Below are 21,956 nucleotides of genomic sequence, written 5' to 3' on the forward strand. Positions count from 1 at the left end.
AAAAATCATAACTTAAACTCTATGTACATGATCTAGGCCACTGTCATGCCTCATTTGACTAAGTTTTGTCCTGCAGCTCTACCTTCATAAATATTCTGACCTGGGTTGGTTTAAAAACATAAAAGAAATTAAAATGAGTCGATGGCTTAGTAATAAACTCATCATAATGTAAACATACTTTAAGATTTTTTCATAAAACATTTCATGCTGAGAACTTAAAATCATGATCATTCATACGCATTCTTATGCTATGCATGACTTATCTTGAATTATCTTACTTATCATACTTATCTTACTAGCACACACTTAATCCTGTGTGCAAGGTTGTACACTGGCCCGACATTCCGCAGCCGCAAGGGGAGCCACTAATAATATTCTAGCATATTATGGTGGACCACGCTTAGGTCCGTGGCTTGCACGTCCACCCATAAATTCGCATTAGGATCATGTATCTGAATGACCATCTGATTAGCTATTTTGAGTTTATCTTACATTTGATTTTATGAAAGCTTACATGTCTTATTGCAACGTGAGATGCATAATACATACATAAATATAATATGTAGAATGAAACATGATGAATGACGTGCTTGCAAATATCATGACATGCGTGGTACGTAAACACTGGCTTCCGAAGAATTGGCTTTAATAATAATATATATAACTAACTAACGTACGTTAATCCTAATTTATGAGCAAGTTACTTACCTTGTAGTGTTGCTTCCTAAAATTTTGAACACAAAATCGATCACGGTGTTGGATTGGTTGGTTTATGGTTTTTTTCTAGGTAACACGCAGAAGGGAGATATTTATAGGGAGATTTGGGATTAGAACACCGTCGGGCAAGAAAAGCTTTGTTTCCCACCCTAGACGATTTCACAAATTCCTTGGACCCTTGTGCAACGTCTTCATTATCCTTAGAAGCCAGCCCACACAGACATACTCATGGATACCAATCTTACTTACCCCTCTGCATCATTTGGTTATTTGTAAATCTAAAAACCCCTCCTTTGCCCAGAACTCGAAAGAATTGTCTTCATTGGGTACCCTACTCAACAATCTCATAGACCAAACTAATATGAAATCATCACAATAAATGGCTAGAAAGGAGTCTCCGGCGAGAATCACAATGGAGCAAACAGCCATCACAGAGAGAGAGGGAGAGGGAGAGGGAGAGGGGGAGAGTGGGAGATCTGGAGAGAGGGATAGCGGGGGAGAGTGAGAGGCAGAGGGAGAGGGTTCGAGAGCTTGCCCCTCTGCATCATTTGGTTATTTGTAAAACTGAAAAACCCTCGTTTGCCAAGAAAAAAGATTTGCTACTCAACAATCCCATGGGCCAAACTTACCTATCAAAGAAAGAAAAAAAAAAAAACAATCCCACGGGCCAAAACTAATTTAAAATCACAACAAGGACAAAGAAAACTGGCAACACAAGAGTCTCCAGCGAGAACCACCATGGACCGAACAGCAATCAGAGAGAGAGAGAGAGAGAGGGAGGGAGGGATTGTTCTTTTAAATAGAAAAGCTTGAAATAAATGGATCTTAATTTAGCAAATCATATTGAAAATCAGTTTCTGTTTCAGCACTTATGTTTGTAGTTTTGTCCGACATTTTTTGGCAGATTCCAGAGTCATTGTTTCAGAATACACTTAAGTGCCTGGTTGATGTTGTTATTTCTGAGACCGCACCACTGGCCTCAGTTGCAATGCAGGCACTAGGCCATATTGGGCTTAGTGTTTCATTGCCCCCAGTTATTATTGATTCTAATTCAGGTGAATTTTTTTTCCCTCTGCTGAAATCTAGTGTATTAAACTGCAGTTGCAATATTCTTGCACCAAGACTTGAGATATCATTAACCCATCTATTACACTGCAGTTGATGTTCTGATGGTTTTACAAGAAAAGTTGAGGAAGCTACTCTCTGGTGATGATATCAAAGCAATCCCAAAGATTGTTATATCCATAGGACATATCTGTGTAAAGGAAACATCATCTTCACTTCTAAATATTGCCCTCAACTTGATTTTCAGTCTCAGCCGATCTAAGGTGAGTTTTTTTCCTTTTAGTACTGACTGTGCTTCAGTACATTCATAAGTAGTGAAATGAGCATCGTTTTTCCAGTTTTTTAATGCCAAAACCAGGCCAAAGATGGTCATTTCTCTTTTTGCTTCACAAAAAATTACTCCAGTCAACAGCAGACTGATCCAACCAAATATGTGTATATTCTGGTTGGTCTAGGTTAAATCCATAAATTATTCAATATTATATGGGCGAGACCTTGTGTCTTAAAATTATATAATAACGGAAACAGCAGCCTTAGTTGCCATATCTATAACAATTGAGACGACGTTTATTATCTTATTTACTTTACCTAAGGTAAAGGTTGCAAAAATATTATTGAATTTTTTGAAGTCAAATAAACTTCGCAGAAAATGAGGAAATGCTTATATATGTCTTGAGGGGTGCTGTCTAGGAGTTGGTTCTCATCGGAAGCAAATGTATTTGAAAACAGGAGTATGAATGCCCATATGGAAATTTCATTCCTCTTTATCTTGCACATTTTACTTTCTGATTTTATATACTTGCACATGAAATTTGGTTCTCAGTTTGTTTTTATTTCTTGACACCTCTATTTTAAATTTGATCGACTTCGGCAGGTTTTGTTCAGTTCTATGATTGGAAAACCACTAATAATCGCGTTTTTTGGGGTTGTACAGGTTGAAGATATCCTCTTTGCTTCTGGGGAGGCTCTATCGTTTATATGGGGTGGTGTACCTGTGACTGCTGATGTGATTCTCAAAACGAACTATACTTCTCTTTCCATGGCTTCGAAGTTCCTTACTGGAGATATGAGCGCATCTCTCTCAAAATATAGTTCTACTGGGAAAATTGAGCTGAATGAAGATTATAGCATCATGGTTAGAGATGCAATTACTCGAAAGCTTTTTGATGATCTTTTATACAGTACCAGAAAAGAAGAGCGCTGTGCCGGAACTGTCTGGCTACTATCACTAACAATATATTGTGGCCATCAACAGGCCATACAGTTAATGCTTCCTGAAATTCAGGTTTTCCCTTGCACTAGAAGTCAACATATTCACCTTCATTTTTTTTTTCTCTTTCATATGTTTGAGAGTTATCCGCTTGCACTGGACTTTTGCCAAGTGTTCTGGTCTTCTGACTGCAGCATGTGTACTCAATTTCAAGGCAGTTCGCACATGATCTCTGCAGTGCTGCAGTTTTATGAGATGGCCGTACATTGGAATTTAAAAGTTTTGAAACTGTAGAAATTGGAAAGAATGAAGAAATAGTGATTGCTGAACTGGTCATTATTGTTTGTGTTCTGTTTATTGAAAAAGTAGAAGCCAGCATATATCATAGAAGAAAAACTGTGTCCACTGAAGTCCGGGGTACTAAGTTTAACTTGTAAAGATAAGAAAATCAAAGTCCTTTCCACAACTCCTAATCCAGGAAACACTTGCTTAAGTTCTTATGGCAGAACACGAAGAGATTTAGATAGGACCATTTCCCCTTCTTTGCTATGCTCGTCTCCCCTCGTTTAAGAGTATGGACCTAAAAAAGAGTAGCCTCCATTGATGTAATTGACCAAAGTTAAGAAAAATTGAGGTACGGCATTTATGACAATGCATGAAGTGCATGTGGCAGATTCTAATAAGACTATGGCTTCACAAGTGCCTTCCTCTCCAAGATTCTTACCTTGACTGGTTGGGAGAGAGTAATTGATTTGAAATGAGCATCTCCTTTGCAAGGAGGTTGAATTGTTTTAGCTTTTGCCTAAGAATTTTGAAGCGTGCAAAATAGTTTTTTAGAATAAAACAGAGATCCATTGTGCACCCTTGTTGAAGTTTCATTCTTGAAGTCAATGCCACTTGTACTCAGTTTCTTTCGTAGAGCACAACCAAGGGAGTAGACGTTGCTTGCCTTTAGGATTCTCTATAAGATTCTGCTCAGGGCTTCACTGTAAGTAGAACACCCCTTTCCCTCTAGGGTTAGATATGTTGCTTTCATTTCCATTCCATGAGCCAGGTTATAAAAGATCCGTAAACAATTAAACATAATAGAAAATTTTATTAATAAAATTCAAATAATCATAAGTTTAGGAAAATCCATACGCTGAAAAGTTGATAAAGTTTCTTAATGTCATAATAGGTCCTCATAAATAAAACTCTCTAATAATAGAATTACTCTAAAGGCTAGATCATGGTCTCCAATGCTAAGTCTAGCCTACTGACCCATCTTCAATCTCCTCAATACCTGGGATGTTTAAAACATAAAAATAAAGTGAGTGAATACTTAGTAAGTATATACATTTTGATAAATAATATTTTTGTAAGTACTCAGTAAGTATATACATCCTACAGGAAACAAGATAATAAACAAATCTTCACCTTTAAATACCATGCATAGACTTCAAGAACGATCACACATATCACAAACCATTTCCTTCATCTCTGGTTGGCAATGCACATTTATGCCCCAAGTATAAGAACTTGAACATCATGGTTCCATGCCTGCAGCCATAGGTGGAACCTAGTCGAGGAGATGGAAATCACTCTATAAACTAGGTGTTCTTGAGTTAGCCATTCTTGGTGGACTGTAAAAGATGGCTTGCCGTCTGCACATGATCCTCTCGTACCAATATTGCTCAACAGGCGTAAGGTTGATGAAAACATTTAAAATTCATTTATGTTGCTCATACAGTCATATCAGGTTCCTTTCCTTTCCTTCTTTCATCATTTAACATAAGTATTTATTATATTCACATCACATAGTGGAAGCATACGCACAAACAATTTACATTCTCATTCTTTCATATTTTTTATGCATAAATAGGGCTGCCAAAGAAAAAGCTTACTACTTAAAACACAAATTTCGAAAAGAAACATTTTATTGAAATTGAAGAAACAAAGGTATACTGACCTTGCTTCCTAGCTTGCTCAACTTCCACACTTATCAACATAATAAAAACATCTGTAGCTATTACGATTTGGCATTGCTAATGCTGAAAGTCCCTTGTTACATAGCATACTTGGACAGATATGATTTCCTTGGTTTCTACATGTGTTTTCAAAGAAACTTATACTTTCATTCATGATTAATCACAACATTTACCCATGTTAAACATGAAAGTTGTGTACTAGATGCAATGATACCTGTTTAGCTAGATTATACTTACCATCGTTTAGACTCAAGGCCCTTAAAATTCCCTTAAAGTTAGTACTTCTAGCATGTATATCCCACTGTTTAGGTGGTTGGAAAGGTTTATTGTGCTAGGGCTAGTTAGTTCATTTGTGGGGTCCTATAGTCCTTCTAAGGTCTCTGTCCAGGTCTGTTGTCGGGCCTAAAATTGAGCTTTTAGGCTGTCATGGTCAAGTGTCTGTATACATGACAGCATGTGTGTGAAAGTGCGAGATGTGTAACCAGCCTTGTGACTGTGGTGTCATTCTCTTTGAGTCCAATTTGTGCCTTAAACAAGCAATGACTCAAACTGGGTTACGACCTATGGCCTTTAGTGACTATGGTGTATACAGCGCTGGGTTTATTCTACTCCTGGCTTTCAACATGGTCTTAAAAATCTATTTTTAGTAATCAGTGTGTATTTCCAAGTATGATCAAGTTATATGATGTGATTAGTTATAAACATGTTTTTAAAATTACAACTCGGAACTCAGATTGTCAGAATGGACAGCATGCATAAATTTATCATTTACTTACCACAAATTTGTAGTAGTGTGTACTTGGCTATGCCTTCTCTTATAAATAAATCTTCTTGATTACCCATCAAAAAATTTGTAGTAGATTGATTGTAGGGATGAGTTTCTCAGTTTTCCAATCTTCTATAAATGAGTTGTCAGAAAAGACAGGTTTTGTATTGGTGTTCAAAAAACACCTTCAAAGTTTAGAAATTTTCAGGCTCAGGCATGAAGGTGATTCTCAGTTCTTCGGTTGTTTGAACGTGATGATATTTTCTGCAAAAAGATATCTTTTCTGCTGTAAATAGTGCAAATGCTGAAGCTGTCAATGAGAAATATGGACAGCCAAGTGTTTTGTTTATTGTTTTTTAACACCAAATGGTTAAGTGGAGGATGCCATTTTTCAGCTTTCTAGAACGTAACTAGGTGTCTCTTTTGTATACTTCCTGTGTACATGGGCTTTACCTAGTTTTGATCAATGAAATTTCTTATCAAAAAAAAAAAAAAAGTGGAGGATGCCATTTGTTCTTAGGACATTCTATTGCTTCTGGCTTCTTGTAATACCAGAATTGGGATTGGAGGGTTGAATAATTTGGTATTAGTGCAGGAGGCTTTCTCACAACTACTTGGGGAACAAAATGAACTCACACAAGAGTTGGCCTCACATGGCATGAGTATAGTGTATGAACTTGGTGATGCAGCAATGAAGAAAAATTTGGTGAATGCACTTGTAAGCAATCTGACTGGTTCAGGGAAGAGGAAAAGAGCCATCAAGGTATTTTGGTATTCTGATATTGTATTGCTCTCTCGCTCTCTCTCTCTCTGTGCATTTAAGATTAAGGTTCCAGCTTTTTTGTATTGCAGCTTGTTGAAGATTCTGAAGTGTTTCAAGATGGTGCTATTGGTGAAAGTCTTAGTGGAGGGAAGCTGAGCACATATAAGGAGCTTTGCAGCTTAGCAAATGAGATGGGGCAGCCAGACTTAATTTATAAGTTTATGGATCTTGCTAATTATCAAGTTTCTTTAAATTCTAAGAGGGGTGCTGCTTTTGGGTTTTCTAAGATAGCAAAGCAAGCTGGGGATGCTATTAAGCCACACTTACGTTTGTTGATTCCTAGGCTTGTTCGTTACCAATATGATCCTGACAAAAATGTGCAGGTACATTGTTGAGGGCTCTCACTAGTTCAACAAATTATCACACTATAAATATTACATATTTTTACTGATAAAAAAAAAATTACATATTTCATAATGTATCAACATCATTTCGACATTATTGAGTATTTTTGGCAGTCTTGTGTATGATTCCAAAAGTGGCATTTCTACGTCCCACTTATTTCAAATGATATGACAAAATATATAACAATCTCTTCTTGTTTACTCATGAACTTTTGTTTGCGGAATATTTAAGGATGCAATGGCCCTCATCTGGAAGTCACTGGTGACAGACTCAAAGAAAACAATTGATGAAAACTTCGATCTCATTATTGATGATTTGTTGGTACAATGTGGGTCAAGGCTTTGGCGATCTCGTGAGGCATCCTGTATTGCCCTTGCAGATATCATCCAAGGACGAAAATTTGATCAGGTAAGGAGATTTTTATCAATTATTTTCAAGCAATTACTGGCCCATCAGTAGATATTATGCTACCGATTTTGGAATTTAGTTCAAAATTTCATCCTGTGCTTATTAGGATGTTGATTTAGAATGTAATTGAAGATCTTATTTGGTAACTCATCTTATGCATGAAGGGATCACCTACCTCCATACTCTTATGTCTTGCAAAGAGGGCTTGTGCCATCTGCAGTAAGGGAGATCCTCGCTTATCCTGTCCACACCATAGGATGAGGGGAGATCCTTGTGTGGTGGTAGGGAGATCCCTCATGCAGTGTGGGGAGAGCTCTCTTTCACTGTGTGTGGAGGGTGCAATGAGGACTGTAATAACCCATGGAAAGCCCAAACCATATCTTTTTTTTTTATAAATGTAAAACTTTATTGATAGTAAAAGACATAGCCCAAGTACACAGTAAGTCTATACAACATACACCTAATAACCACTAAGCACTAGTGATGGATACATACCTAGGTTGATACTCCTAAAGGACTAGTCGATGTTACATTTGGAGTTTCTTGAAATCATTATAAAGGGCAAGAAGTTTTTCCTGTCAAGCAATGTAGCAGCTTGCTAGAAAATCCACTAGTCTACGAGGCATGACCCATGATAATCCAAGTCTTGTAAAAATATCATCCCACATGGTCATGGCCACCTCGCAATGTGGAAACAGATGGTCGACTGATTTGCCATCTTTCTTACACATGCAAACACCAGTTCAACACCATTACCCGACGTTTCCTTAAGTTATTTGTGGTGAGAATTTTGCCCAATGCTGCTGTCCAAACAAAAAAGCTGCCTTTGAAGGAGCGTTTGTCTGCCAAATGCTCTTCCATGGGAATGTGGGCATGCCTGGGCTCGTTAAAACTTTGTGAAATGATCTGACCGTGAATTTACCTTTTTTGGAAGGGCTCCAAATCATCTTGTCATGGTACCCTCAGTCATATGTACGGAATACAGTGCTGCATAGAACTCTGTGATAACCTCCAACTCCCAATCCATGGTACCCTCATTAATATATGTTTCAGATTTCTAACGATAATGTTTCATGAAATAATATTTATTCATTATTATTTTTGTAATGAAATATTCATAGAAACTCTCAAGGGATCTCTTAGAAAGTCATCTTTCTTTCTAGTATGTAAGCTAGTTTATCAAGTTTCATGTAAAATCTAGATATTTTTTTTTTTATGACTAAAAATTTTATTAAGACAAGTAACAAGGCAAAGCCAAGTACATAGAAAGTATACAAAAACTGAACCTATTACATGTCAGGAACTAGAAAAAGAAACAATAAAATCATGGATACTATTTCCATTAAATATAATAGCCGAAGCCCAAGGAATAAGGAATTAAAGAAAAAATATTTTAAGTTCATCCCCGAGCCCTCCCCTTATGTTCAAAGCATAGACCATTCCTCTCTACCAAATACACTACATAAGGCATAAAGGTATCATATTCCAAAGAACGACAATTTGCACTTTTCCCCTTAAACCTCTCTAGCAAGCAAAAAGATCTACCACCTTCCAAGGCATCACCCAAGCCGTACCACTCCTATTGAACACTTCATTCCATAACCACCTGGTCACATCACAGTGTAATAATAGATGATCCACTGATTCACCATTTTTCTTGCATAAGAAACACCATTCCAAAACAATTAATCCATGCTTCGTGAGATTATCCAACGTCAAAATCTTCCTTAAAGAAGTAGACCAGCGAAAGAATGCAACCTTTGATGGCACCTTATTCTTCCAAATACTCTTCCAAGGAAAAGAATGAACCCCAGGCATTCGGCCTAGACAACGTCTTATACCAAGAACGAACTGAAAACTTCTTGTTACCAGTCAGCATCCAGACCATCTTATCCCTCCTATCCCTCCCAAGTTGAGTAGCATACAAGAAACCAAACAGTTCAGAAACAGCCCCCATTTCCCAATCATTTACAGCTCTAGAAAAAAGAACATTCCACTGCGGAGATCCATTGGAACAATCCACAAACTCAGCCATCCTCATTTTGAGAAATACGAAAAAGATCTGGAAAAACAGCACGGAGAGTCTTACCAGCACACCATGGATCATGCCAAAAACGAATTTCAGAGCCGTCCCCAACCACAACTGAGACCTTAAATAGTTTTTTCCCTGTCACAATCTAGATATTTCCATGTCACATTAAACATATAATGCTATAATTGAGACCTTGAATAATTTTTTTTTTTGCTTAATGAAGTCTAGAGGATAAAACCTCTCAACTATTTTTCTGCTAGATCGTCAACCTTAATTAATTTTTGTTCTATTTTCAATTTGGATTCTATATTAAGAAGTCTAATATTGTATAACAAAAAAATTTTGGATACATATTAATAAGTTTATTATTTCTCCTAAACTTAGTTTTAATTTAATTTTGGTGAGGCCACAATTCCGGCAACATTTTGTATCTTCGAGACAGGTATGACTTCCTCAAGTATTGTTGGTGCCGTCGCCACCTCAACGGCGGACCAGGTTGTCATCCATCAAATCGCCCACGTCCTGCATCCTATTCTGTGATGTCCCGTTCGATAGTTCATTGGCTCCAACGGTGATTTCTCAGTTCTGGAGGCTGGGTTGACGAAAGGGCTGGGCCCATTCCTGGGCTTAGCCCGCCAACGCTGGGTTACGGGTCTTGAGGCCATATTTGCTGGATTCTATGCCCAACCTGTATCATTGGTTTACCCTTAGGATAAAACTATTTACCGTTTCCCTCATTTCTAAGCCCCCATTTGGATACTTAGAATATCTCATTATAACTGTAAATAGTAGTGAAATGGGTTGAGTTAAGATGTTTTATTGAGTTTTGGGAAAGATGAGAGAAAAAGTTAAATAAAAATATTATAAAGTTAAAAAATTGTTTTCATCTAATCTTTTAATATTATTTTTGTTTGGAAGTTTGGAAAATTTATATGATTTTGTTTTTGTTTGGGAGTTTGGTAAAGTTGTAATGATTAGATAAAAAAATTGAAAAATTGAAAAATTGAAATTGAAAAGTGTTTTGTGTTTGAGTAATGTTTGGAAAGGAAATATCTGAGAATATCTGAAAATACTTTAGAACAGTCATGTTACCAAATGGACCCTAAAACCTCCATTTTGAGGCTATTTAAGGTTAGCTGCTTTGCACCACGACCACTGAACAAAGCGCCCCCCTCCCTAAAACCTCCCAGTGCTTCCTTAGGCCTACAGTGAACTCATATAATGGCCGAACCATCACATGAAGTCAAGACAGCCTACGCGTACGACTAAACAAGGCCCTTTACCGAGTCTTTTTGTTAGATGGTTCCAGCCCCTTTCGATAAATTCTTCCCAGATTTTCCCACGCTTTCATGCACCTCACGAAGCTCCATTGCCAATTTTTTCCAGCCCTTCCATTCCACTTCTTCATGGATTATGCTAAGGCTTCTTCTTCCACCCTCTCTATATTCCACTAGAGTAAGAAATCTTCCATAAGCATTAGAACCTCTTTGTGTGATGAAGGCACTGCTACTTACAGGGGAGGTTTTGTAAAATTCCTTTTTTTTCCATTTGAGCAAGTACACTCCTCCAATATTGCACCACCCATTTCACTGATGAGGATCCCAAAGCCAACTCATTCACCACCTTTCTACCTCGCACTACAATACGCACCAATCGACTACCTTCCATAAAGAGCTTGAAAACTTTAGTTTCAATAAGGATCAGTTTTGAGTAACCCATCTTTAGTGTTAATGGCAAACAAAGAAGTTGATGATCATTGAGAATCCTTCATTGAAACAGTATGGAGAGATTCTGATAGCACGCTATATTCCAAAACTTTTGTTAGTTCATTTTACAAGGCGTTGACTTGCCATTATGTTAGTCAATTTCTTTGGAAGTGCATTTGGAGATCCATGGTGCCAAGCAAGGTTTTTTTTTTTTCTGGTTGGCTTCTCTTGGGAACATCTTGACAACTTCATGTGTAAGAAAGATGGTGAATCTGTTGACCATTTATTTTTTTCGTTGTGAGGTGGCTAAGACAATTTGGGACGATTGGTAGGACGGGTATTGCTTGGGTGATGCCTAAGACGATGGTGGATCTTTTGGCTTGTTGGAAAAGCATTAAGGGTAGTCATTGTCAAAATATTGTGTGAATGGCCGAAATACTGTGGCCTTGAGGATTATGTATATTATATAATCTGTACAAAGCAATTCTATACATGGAAATAAATCATTATGCGCCTAATTCTAGCCCTATACATGGAAGTTACAATCTGTCAAATATTAACTAGAGAAATAAGGAAAGAGTTGAATAAGGAAAGAATAATGGGCAGCGTTGCTGTCCATTGACAGCCCCCCTCAAATTGATGTAGGTTGATCAACAAACATCAATTTGCTACTTAAGAAGCAATGTCGATGGCGAGTGAGAGCTTTGGTGAAGATATCATCAATTTGTAGTTCAGTGGAAACATGTGGAAGAGTAATAACACGAGCTTCAAATGCCTCACAGATGGAGTGACAGTAGACTTCAATATCCTTCGTGCACTCATGATAGACAGGATTGGCCGTGATCTGAATAGCACTCATATTATTAGCATGTGAGGTGTAGGATCGGTCTCAGAAAAATCTAGCTCAGCAAGCCAACCTCGAAGCCAAATAATTTCAGAAGCTCAGCAACAACCTCGAAGATTTCGGAATTCGCCCGATACTCAGATTCGGTAGATGACTTAGAGACTCTGTCTTCCTTCTTACTCTTCCAGGAGATCAATGCATCACCTAAGAATGCACACCAACCAGTGTTGAAACGGCGTGTATCTCCGCACGAGGAGAAGTGCCTGAAGGAAAGGCCCAAGTGCCCTCAGCATCAGCCTATAACTGACTGACTTGCTGTACTGCAAAGGAAATGTCCGGTCTAGTAATGGTGAGATAGACAAGGCTACCCCCCAACTTCCGGTATAAATTGGGATCAACATGTAAGCCACCCTCTTCTTTCCGAAGCTTGACATTCAATTCCATGGGAGTATCAACAGAGGTGGCGTCCTGCAGGCCGGCTGTAGCCACCAGATCACTAGCATACTTATGTTGGTTGAGAGAAATACCAGATGGACTACGATGCACCTCAAGACCGAAAAAATATGTGAGAGACCCAAGATCTTTCATATGGAAGGACTCAGAGAGATGAGTCTTGAGCTGGCCAAATAAAATAGAATCGGAACCAGTAATCACAATATCATCAACATAAACCAAAAGAACAACAATACCTATGTTTGATTTTCAAAGAAACAAGGAAGTGTCATACTTGCTTTGCTTGAATGAGAATTATAATAAAGTGGTTCGAAATTTATCAAACCAGGCCCTCAGAGCTTGTTTGAGACCATAAAGGGAGCAACGAAGCTTACATACATGTGAAGTCGAAGAAGAAAACAATCCTGGGGGTGGCTTCATATAAATACACTCTTTACGATTCCCGTGAAAAAGCATTCTTGACATCCATCTGATGTAGTGGCCAATCATTAGAAGTAGCTAGAGCTAGAATCGTATGAACAGTAGTCATCTTAGCCACATGAGCAAATGTTTCTTCATAATTAACACCATATACCTGATTATTCCCAAGTGCAACAAGCCGAGCTTTTTAACGATCCAAACTTCCATCAAATCGAACCTTGACTGAATAAACCCATTTGCAACCCAGAGGAACAATTGTTGGAGGACATGGCTCAATGTCCCAGGTGTGATTGGCCTCTAGAGCGGAACTTTCTTCCTGCATAGCTTGTTGCCAACAGTCATGCTTGGCAGCTTGTGAGTAGGATGTGAGAATATCAAAATTCGACAATGCAACAGTAAGAGCTGAAATAGAATTGCCAGAACTGGAAGAAGTAAACCCATACCTATCCAGGGGTGCCGACACTCGAGGAGAGCCACCGGAAGAGACTCTGGGCGAGAGTGTCTTGTATACACAATACTTGGATTTAAGCGAGAGCTGACTTGATGAAGATCTGAGAACTGCTGCTCAAAGGAGGGAAGGACCACAGTAGAAGAGGAGGGCATAGAGGACACAAGAAAGAAATATTGATTTTCAAAGAAAATAACATTCCTAGAAATGCGTGTATGATGTAATATAGGATCATAGCAAACAAATCCCTTTTGACACATTATATCCCAAGAATGCACATCTAACAGATTGAGCAGATAATTTATGTTGCTCATGATGAGGTAAATGAATGCACATCTAACAGATTGAGCAGATAATTTATGTTGCTCATGATGAGGTAAATGAACAAAACATACACAACCAAAGGTACGAAAATTATCGTAACTAGGTTGCTTAGCAAACAAGCGGAAGTAGGGAGACTCCATGTGTAAGACTTGAGAAGGTAAACGATTAATCAAGTGAGTTGCAGTTTTCAGAGCCTCGACCCAAAATATGGATGGAACAGATGATTCTAACAAGTGAGTACGTACCACATCTAGGAGATGACGATTTTTGCATTCGGCTACTCCATTCTGTTGTGAAGTAGCAGGACATGAACGTTGATGAATAATATCTTTGGAAGCCAAGAATGCTTGAAACTCAGTAGACAAATATTCACCACCAGAATCTGTGCGTAATGTCGTAATAGAAGCAGAAAATTGATTGTGAACATATGCTAAAAACTCGGTGAAAGTATGAAAAACCTCAGATTTAGAGCGAAGAAAATAGACCCAAGTAAATCTGCTGTGATCATCAATGAAAGTCACATAATATTTAAATTTTTCATGTGAACTAACCGGGGAGGGTCCCCAAACATCACTTTGAATAAGATCAAAGCAGTGCGAAGCTCTACTAGCATGCAAAGGAAAGGGAAGAGTTTTGCTTTTACCAAGTTTGCAGGAATCACACTCAAGAGATAAAGAAGGACGTTCTTCATTACCAAGAAAACTAGAGTTCAATACATGTGATAAGATTTGAGTATTGGGATGGCCTAAATGACGATGCCATACCATACTAAGAGTTGGAACATTATTACAAGCAAAAGACTGAATAGAAGAAACTGAAGAAAGTGCTGGAACAAGCAAAAATAGTGGAAACAAGCACCCCACTTTAGGTCCCTTCACAATCGGCTTCCCCTTTACCTAGTCCTGCACAACACAACCATCACCAGAAAAATTAACAGCACAATTGTGCTGAGGAGCAAGAAACACATCAGTGAACTTAGAAGAGGCATCTCTGACAGCAGTTATGGGCAAAGAACTACCATTGGCGGTCTGAATAGCAGATTGACCAATGTAGGGTCGAATATGACACAGAGTAGTGGGATTATTTGTCATGTGATTAGAGGCCCCTGAGTCCACATACCAGAGTTTAGTAGAATTGTTACCTTGGAACCCCATTGCTGATAAAGCCGAAATTAGCATCTGTTGCACCATTTCTGGTGTGTAGTAATTCACTACAGGAGGTGCAGGAATAGAGGAAGCACTTGAAGAAGAGCCATGTGTTGCAAAAGACGCTACTGGAGGGGCAATAACGGAAGTCTGAAATGCTTGGACCTAACGATTCTGGGGGCAGATACGACATTTTTTGATAATATGACCCTTCTTCTTGCAATAAGAACAATATTTCTTAGGGCAATTGACAGCAATATGCCCATATTCCTTGCAATAGAAACACTGCAAGTTTTTAGAATTCATAGGTGGTCCTCGACCTTGGGTAGCATGAGCCACAGTTGTCGTCCCTGAACTGTCATGAGAGTGCTTCAGAATAGCTTGAGTACTAAGTTGTTTTTCTTCGCGAAGTAACTCACCAAAGCAAATATCAAGAAAGGGAACAGGAGATCTGTTTAGTAGAGAGGAGCGAACAGATTCATATTCCGGGCGTAGTTTGATCATGCCGGCTAGTCTCATGAAGAGTCTGAATAGTTGAAAGAGCGGCAACAAGAACATCCGCTATAACCAAATCAGTATACTCATGCCAAAGAGTTAGAAATGCCTTTCATGGGCAATTAACTACGATCCTAAGGGAGGTAGCTCAAGTCAAGGGAAGGGTAAAGGGAGGGCTTTGTGATGTTCGGGTTGAGGATTAGTTTTAAGGAATCTAGGGGATGGGGTCGGGGAGGTGTAATGATAGTTTTCCAATTTGGGTTTGGTGTATTTTGGGTTGGTTTTTATGGGCTTTTGGGTCATTATGAGCTTTCTTGTATGGGCTAGGTGTTTTTCTTGTATACGTCCAGTGTACTCGGTTACTCCTATTGATATATGTATATATAATATTTTTATTTATAAAAAAAAAAGAGTCTGAAATGCCGAGTAGTAGTCTTGGATGGAAAGACTGAAGCTAATGACGAGCATCATTAGCTTGATGATAAACCATCTTCAAGTATTTCCACATGGATTGAGCAGAGCGATGAGCCTGCAAGTTGGTAACAATATGTGGCTCCACCGATCCAAGAAGCTAAGACATAATCCGAGCGTCAAGTACAGCCCATGAAGTCTCCCCCGAGATCCTTGGATTTGTTAGTAGTGGATGTTTGAGCGACATCCGTGCTATCAATATGACCCCAAAGATCTTTTCCCTTGAGGAAAAGTTCAAACTGAAATGCCCAAGTAGAGTAATATGTGCCCGTAAACTGGACACACAGGTGCATAGTCCATCACAAATAAAGGAATCCCAAGACAAAGCAAAAAACAAACATCAACGGAAATCAACAGAGACCAAAAAATACAATGAAAGTTTCGGAAGTCACGAACCACGGTTCAACAAAGAAGCCGAGAGCCACAAAACACACATACCAAGCTGAAAAAACCCACGAGGTTGTTGCAACAACAGAGCACCCAGACCAAACCGAAAAACCCACTAGAGGCTGCTGCGACAACAGAAACCAGAAAAAAACCAAAAAAATCCCACAAGTGTCTGCTGTGACAACAGAGAAACTAGACCCGAGAAAACCAGACGTGCCGAAAGTCTGAGAAAGTGCCAAAAAATGAGATTTTTCACGTCAGGTTCACCGAGAAACAGCACAGACCTCACCAAAACACAGGAGAGACTTGTGTTTAAGAATGCTCAAACCAGAAGGTGCAGAAACTGCTCAAACCAGAAATAGAAGGTGCCAACAACACCAATCCAGAAGGAGAAGACTGAAAACAAGGAAGCTTTCACGTCGGCACTGAGAACAGCACACGCCGAAACACGAAACCGAGAAAACAAAAAAAATTTAAGCGAGAGAAGAACCTTAGCAACCAGCTCTTGATACCATGTCAAAATATTGTGTGAATGGCCGAAATACCGTGGCCTTGAGGATTCTGTATATTATATAATCTGTACAAAGCAATTCTATACATGGAAATAGATCATTATGCGTGCGCCTAATTCTAGCCCTATACATGGAAGTTACAATCTGTCAAATATTAACTAGAGAAATAAGGAAAGAGTTGAATAAGGAAAGAATAATGGGCAGTGTTGCTGTCCATTGATAGTCATCGTATTGCTGCTATTTGGAAGATGATTCCATTATTCCGTTATGCTTGATGTGGTGTTTATGGTTGGAAAGAAATGGGCGATGCTTTGAAGATAGAGAACGTTCGCTGGGAGGAATTACAGAGTTTTTCTTACCTACTTTATGTCTTTGGGTGAATGTTCTTGTTTTGAATGGGGACAATTTTCATGATTTTCTTTTAGCTTCTACTAGTTCCTAGCTTCTATTTAGATGTTTTCTTTTGTATACTTCATGTGTACTTAGACTATGCCTATTTACTTGATTTAATAAAACTTCTTATTACTTGTAAAAAAAAAAATGAAATGCCATGTTCTTGAGATATTTTCATATAAGCATACAACAGACACACTTAAGTAAAAGATTCTTTGTCATCACAGTTAGTATGCAATCATACGCATCAAAAGTATATTTAGAAGGTAACTTCCAACTTTTGCTCACTTCGTTTTTATTCACTTGTACCAAGGCTAGATTTTGATTAAAACTCTTGCTAAAATCACTAATTAACAAGCTTGCTCAATTAAAAGAGTATTCGCTAAATGGCCTGTGAAACTTTACTGCTCGCATTCCCTATAATCCTCCTATTTGCATTTTATGCTCACCTAATCATGCAAAACTCAGAGCATAGGGTGAAACCAAACCTTATTTAACAGAAACAGAACTTGTTTGTATTTACTTACAAACTCTAATCTCCAATGTGTCTCCTTTAAGACAACTCTTTGCTATTTCGTTTCACCAACCGATTTAGTAAGCATCTAACTCTCCTGAAGTTCTAAATGGAAAGAAAAAGTATAGGGTAGTAACTACCAAGCTTCCCTGTTACGGCCAAGCTGTACACGTTAAACACTACAACTGAAAAGTGGAGACTCAACCAAAGATATGATTGTTTAGCCTATGTTCCAGTAAAGTTACTGACCTCGTAATTCATTGTGTAATCACCTGTCATTAACATATTACGAGCTTAAAACAGAACCTAACTTCAACTTGAACGCACTGCTTGACAGCCACAATTTAAAAGACCCAGTTGTACGTTAAATGTAATAGCTAAACAGTAAACACCACCCAAGTTCGGACTCTTCATGGATTCAAAGATTACATCGCACCAAAATCTTGCACTAACTGAATATCGTAGGAATCATAACCTGAATTAAAAGGGCAAAATGCACTTACCCGTATAAAGTCCTTGGTGTAGATGACTTCTCTTGAAGGAGTTATAAGCTCTCTCTCTCTCTCTCTCTCTCTCTCTGTTGTTTTGCCTGAGTCTATGGAGGTTTGAGGGGGATCTCGGTGATGGAAGTATGGGCAAACAGCCATGTGAAAGTGAAAACGCCGCCCAGTAAAAAGAACCGGGTGAAGTTTGTTTATTCCAGACTTTTTATTTCTCTAGCAGGTGATGACAAGTATACGATGTGGTGGCAACAAAAGCATGAGGTGTCAAAATTATAAGTGTGTGGTGTCAAGCAGTTAGCATGAAAGGTGGCAACCATGCATTGTCTTAAGGTTTTCTAGTCACTTTGGGTATTCTGAGCATTCGAAACTTAAGAGTATCTGGGGACACTTAAATCTCTGGGTTCCAATTACCTCGTTCTCCCAGGCTGTGCTCGCCTATTATTTTGCCCACCTAGTACGTTGCTTGCCGCATGCCCGCCTAACGTTTTACTCACCTGATACTTGCTCGGTTCTTATCTTGCCCACCGTTTTACTTACCCGATACTTGTTTGCCTCATGTCTTGCCCACTTAACACTTGCTCGCCCCAAACTCACTCGCCCCAAACTTTCCAGTCCAATTTCTCCTCAAGTATCTTAAGTGGGGAGTTGTGCCTAAGCTATGGTTATCACACTTCACTGTTTCTTTTCAAGAATTCCTTAGTTAATAACTTAGAGTAAAATATGTTTCTAGGTGGTGAGTAGATAAGGCAACAACAATTCTACAAGATGCTTTTTAGGGTGCTACAGTAGCAAAAACAAAAAAAGTTGACAGATAGAGCCCATAGTATCAGACATTATTTATAGTTATTTTGGTCTTATATGCAACATGATCTTTGAAGAAATTCTGCTGTCTCTTATCATATCTGTGTAACTTCATTTAGCTTTAAATTTCATCCATCAATCTAGTTACTAGGTAGTTCGTTGTCCCTCATTTAGACAATTCATGGAAATATGTAGCTAGTTTTTTGTAGTTTAGGAAGAGCCGGTTATGAAACTTTGGCTTCCCAACGTAAAAATGAGTGGAAAATTCTTAGATGTGCTGGTGATAATTATGCATGAGTTTTTTTTAATACATATAAACTCGCATTTGTTGGAAAAAAAGAGTTAATCGCACCATTAAAAAATACTAAAAAAAAGGAGGACATATTTTTACTGGATTCAACATTGTTGTTATTGTTATTATTATCATCATCGTTATTAATTTTATACATACCAATTTCACTTCGGAATACATAAAATACTGTGTATTGGAGTATATACTCTATGATTGCATTGCATTGGAGTACTTTACTCATACTCCAACATTTTTTGTTTTGTTTTGAACATTGCCTTTTTAGATGTATTATTTTTAACTTAAAAAGATGTATTTTGAATTTTTATTCAATTATATACTTTATTCTGGTTATGGCTATCAAATAGCTTGGCCAGTATTCTTGTTTTCTAGTTGGATTGAAAAACTCATTTCATTTCTGTAGTTTGGACCTAAAAACTAGTTTATAACTCTATTGATTCGATCTCTGTTTTTGGTAAGTAAAGCTCTGATCATGTTAGCTGCATACCAGAATCCTGCTTTACACACACCCATGTTCACCACTGCTCTTTTTAACAAACAGGAGTAAGCCTCTGTATTCATATGCATAAAAAGATCCCGTGTGATGTTTCTAATTCTCTAAACATTCCTCTCTTGCTCAATAGTGGTATCCATTAACTATATTTTTTCCATGTAGATCAGAAAGCATTTAAAAAAATTATGGTCAGCAGCATTTCGAGCCATGGATGACATAAAAGAGACAGTTCGCACTTCTGGAGACAAATTATGTCGTGCAGTATCTTCATTGACAATGAGACTTTGTGATGCATCATTAACTGACATCTCAGATGCAAGCCAAGCAATGGATATTGTGCTACCTTTTTTGCTTGCTGAAGGCATATTAAGTAAAGTTGACAGCATCCAGAAGGCATCTATTGGAGTTGTTATGAAACTTGCAAAGGTTAGCAGTGTTCGGCATTATCATGACGCTCTCTATTCTTTTTGAGTGAAAAACAATTGGTATTTTCTGTTAACATTGTACTAGCTTTAAAATAGTGCTGCAAAATGTGTATTTTTTTTCTTTGTTGACTCTTTCAACACAGTTGGGGTCTTTATATGAGAGGTTGCTATAACCTGTATATAGGCATCATATTTTGATCTATTTGCGATAAGATGAATGCATTATTGTAACACCCTGGTGAACTCTTAGGGCTTGGCTCAAGTGGTGAGAGCCTTGGTTTTAGTGGTATGCTCCCTTTCGGTTTAAGGTTCGAACCATTGGGTGAAAACAATTTCTAGGGGCCACATTCCACGGTGAAAAGCTGATGATTTACCTGATCCGCGTGATGGGTACACGTTACACGGGTTCAGGGCTTAACCTGGTAAAAGACATGTTGCACGGTCTTTAGGATTCCTCATCATAAAAAGAATTATAAATACATTTATATCTCATTTAGTTTGTATACGTTTATATAATCCAGACACTAAATGGTCTACTAACCTGCCATTGAATTAATGCAGTTGGCATACATCCTTTGGCAACTTGAGAGAAAAAAAGGCTGATATCTTCTAGACTGCTAGTTTTAAGCTGACCAAGTACTTTTAGTTTGTGGTGGGATTGCTTCTGTTGAAAATGGGAGAAAACTCTAGTTCTAGTGTTGTATGGTACTATCCTTGTGGTGATTATAGACACAAAGGTCAAACAGACCCCGGTATTATGGAAACATCACCAAACACTTGACAGATGTTGTAGTGTCACAACCAAGCCTTTTTTCTTGGTGGTGGAAGGGTATGTTTTTTTTTTAATTGTGGAAACAGTATTAAAAATAACAATGCAGGGTGGTTGAATGATTTTACTTCTCAGTTCATTCAAATAATATACTGATAGTACAATGAATTAGATGTGTTGAGCCTAGTGTTGACTTTCCTTTAGGCAATAGCACCAACAAATGAAAGGACCTGATACTTTTAAGGAATTTTGTTAAATATCTCCAATATATTAGTAATAACTTCACACTTCTAGAATATAATGCAACTACTAGCTTGCTTGCTATCAGTTTATGAGAATAGGTTTTGCTGGGTACAGGGATCATGTTTGGCTGGCTGTTAATGCATCATTTTGTAATTAATTAAACAAAATAAAACCTCAATCCTAACGGTCAATCCTAACAGCTAGAGTCAGTTATGTGAAATTTTCTCCATCATGCAAAGTCCCCTTAGGCTTTTTGTTAAATGACTATCATGTCATTTCTAAACACTCTTTACCCTTATTTCCCTTCACCACTTTCAACTTGAATCATATCATTCCTTCCTCAAGCTTACCGGCATGGTTCCTCCTATAGCTTAACACCATCTACTTTTGTTTTTGTGTTTATTTTTCCTTCTCACCATTATTTGTTTTGCCTCATATTCTTGGGCACGTTGTTTGGCCATCATGTTATACATCTAATTGTATCTGACAAACCCCATGATGGATCTTAGCCTGTTTCCTTTCCATCTCTTTTTGAAATGACACTCTTCAGTCTTCACTCCCATGTCTTTATCAAAACCTGCAGCTAGCAGACCAAAGCTTGGTGCAAAAAATGAAGACTATTCTTTTTAGTTCCTTCCTACAGGGCTTACATACCCTGCTCATTTTGTTGTTGTTGTAAACAACCAGATCAAGTGTGCAGAGGGGAATTTTCCAATCGAAGTCTACAAGACAAAATAATCCCTATGGGTTGGCTCAAGTGGTAAGAGCCTTGGTTTTGGTGGTATGCTCCCTCCAGGTCTAAGGTTCGCACTCTTGGGTGCAAATAATTTCTAGGGGACATCGGACTGAAGGGATTTTCTCTTGAATTACTTGAGGTGCACTTGCGGAAAACTCCTCACCGGAGCCTGTGCACCCCTAGGATTATTCGGGACTTTGTTCCAAACACCTAGTGCCAATAAAAAAAACC

At 38.2% G+C, this 21,956-nt stretch overlaps 1 protein-coding gene across 1 annotated transcript in view; it reads left to right on the forward strand.

Annotated features, from left to right (window-relative positions):
• The window catches only part of LOC109000602 (proteasome adapter and scaffold protein ECM29), a 70,946-nt gene that overhangs the window by 37,322 nt on the left and 11,668 nt on the right, over positions 1-21,956 (forward strand). Inside the window, exons 18-24 of the mRNA XM_035685382.1 lie at positions 1,622-1,772; positions 1,876-2,045; positions 2,717-3,067; positions 6,321-6,488; positions 6,578-6,871; positions 7,125-7,301; positions 19,715-19,978. Coding sequence (XP_035541275.1) covers positions 1,622-1,772; positions 1,876-2,045; positions 2,717-3,067; positions 6,321-6,488; positions 6,578-6,871; positions 7,125-7,301; positions 19,715-19,978 — 1,575 coding nt within the window. The remainder of the gene's footprint in view (positions 1-1,621; positions 1,773-1,875; positions 2,046-2,716; positions 3,068-6,320; positions 6,489-6,577; positions 6,872-7,124; positions 7,302-19,714; positions 19,979-21,956) is intronic.

Source organism: Juglans regia, chromosome 14, assembly GCF_001411555.2.
Source record: "Juglans regia cultivar Chandler chromosome 14, Walnut 2.0, whole genome shotgun sequence".
In the NCBI taxonomy this organism is placed as follows: domain Eukaryota; kingdom Viridiplantae; phylum Streptophyta; class Magnoliopsida; order Fagales; family Juglandaceae; genus Juglans; species Juglans regia.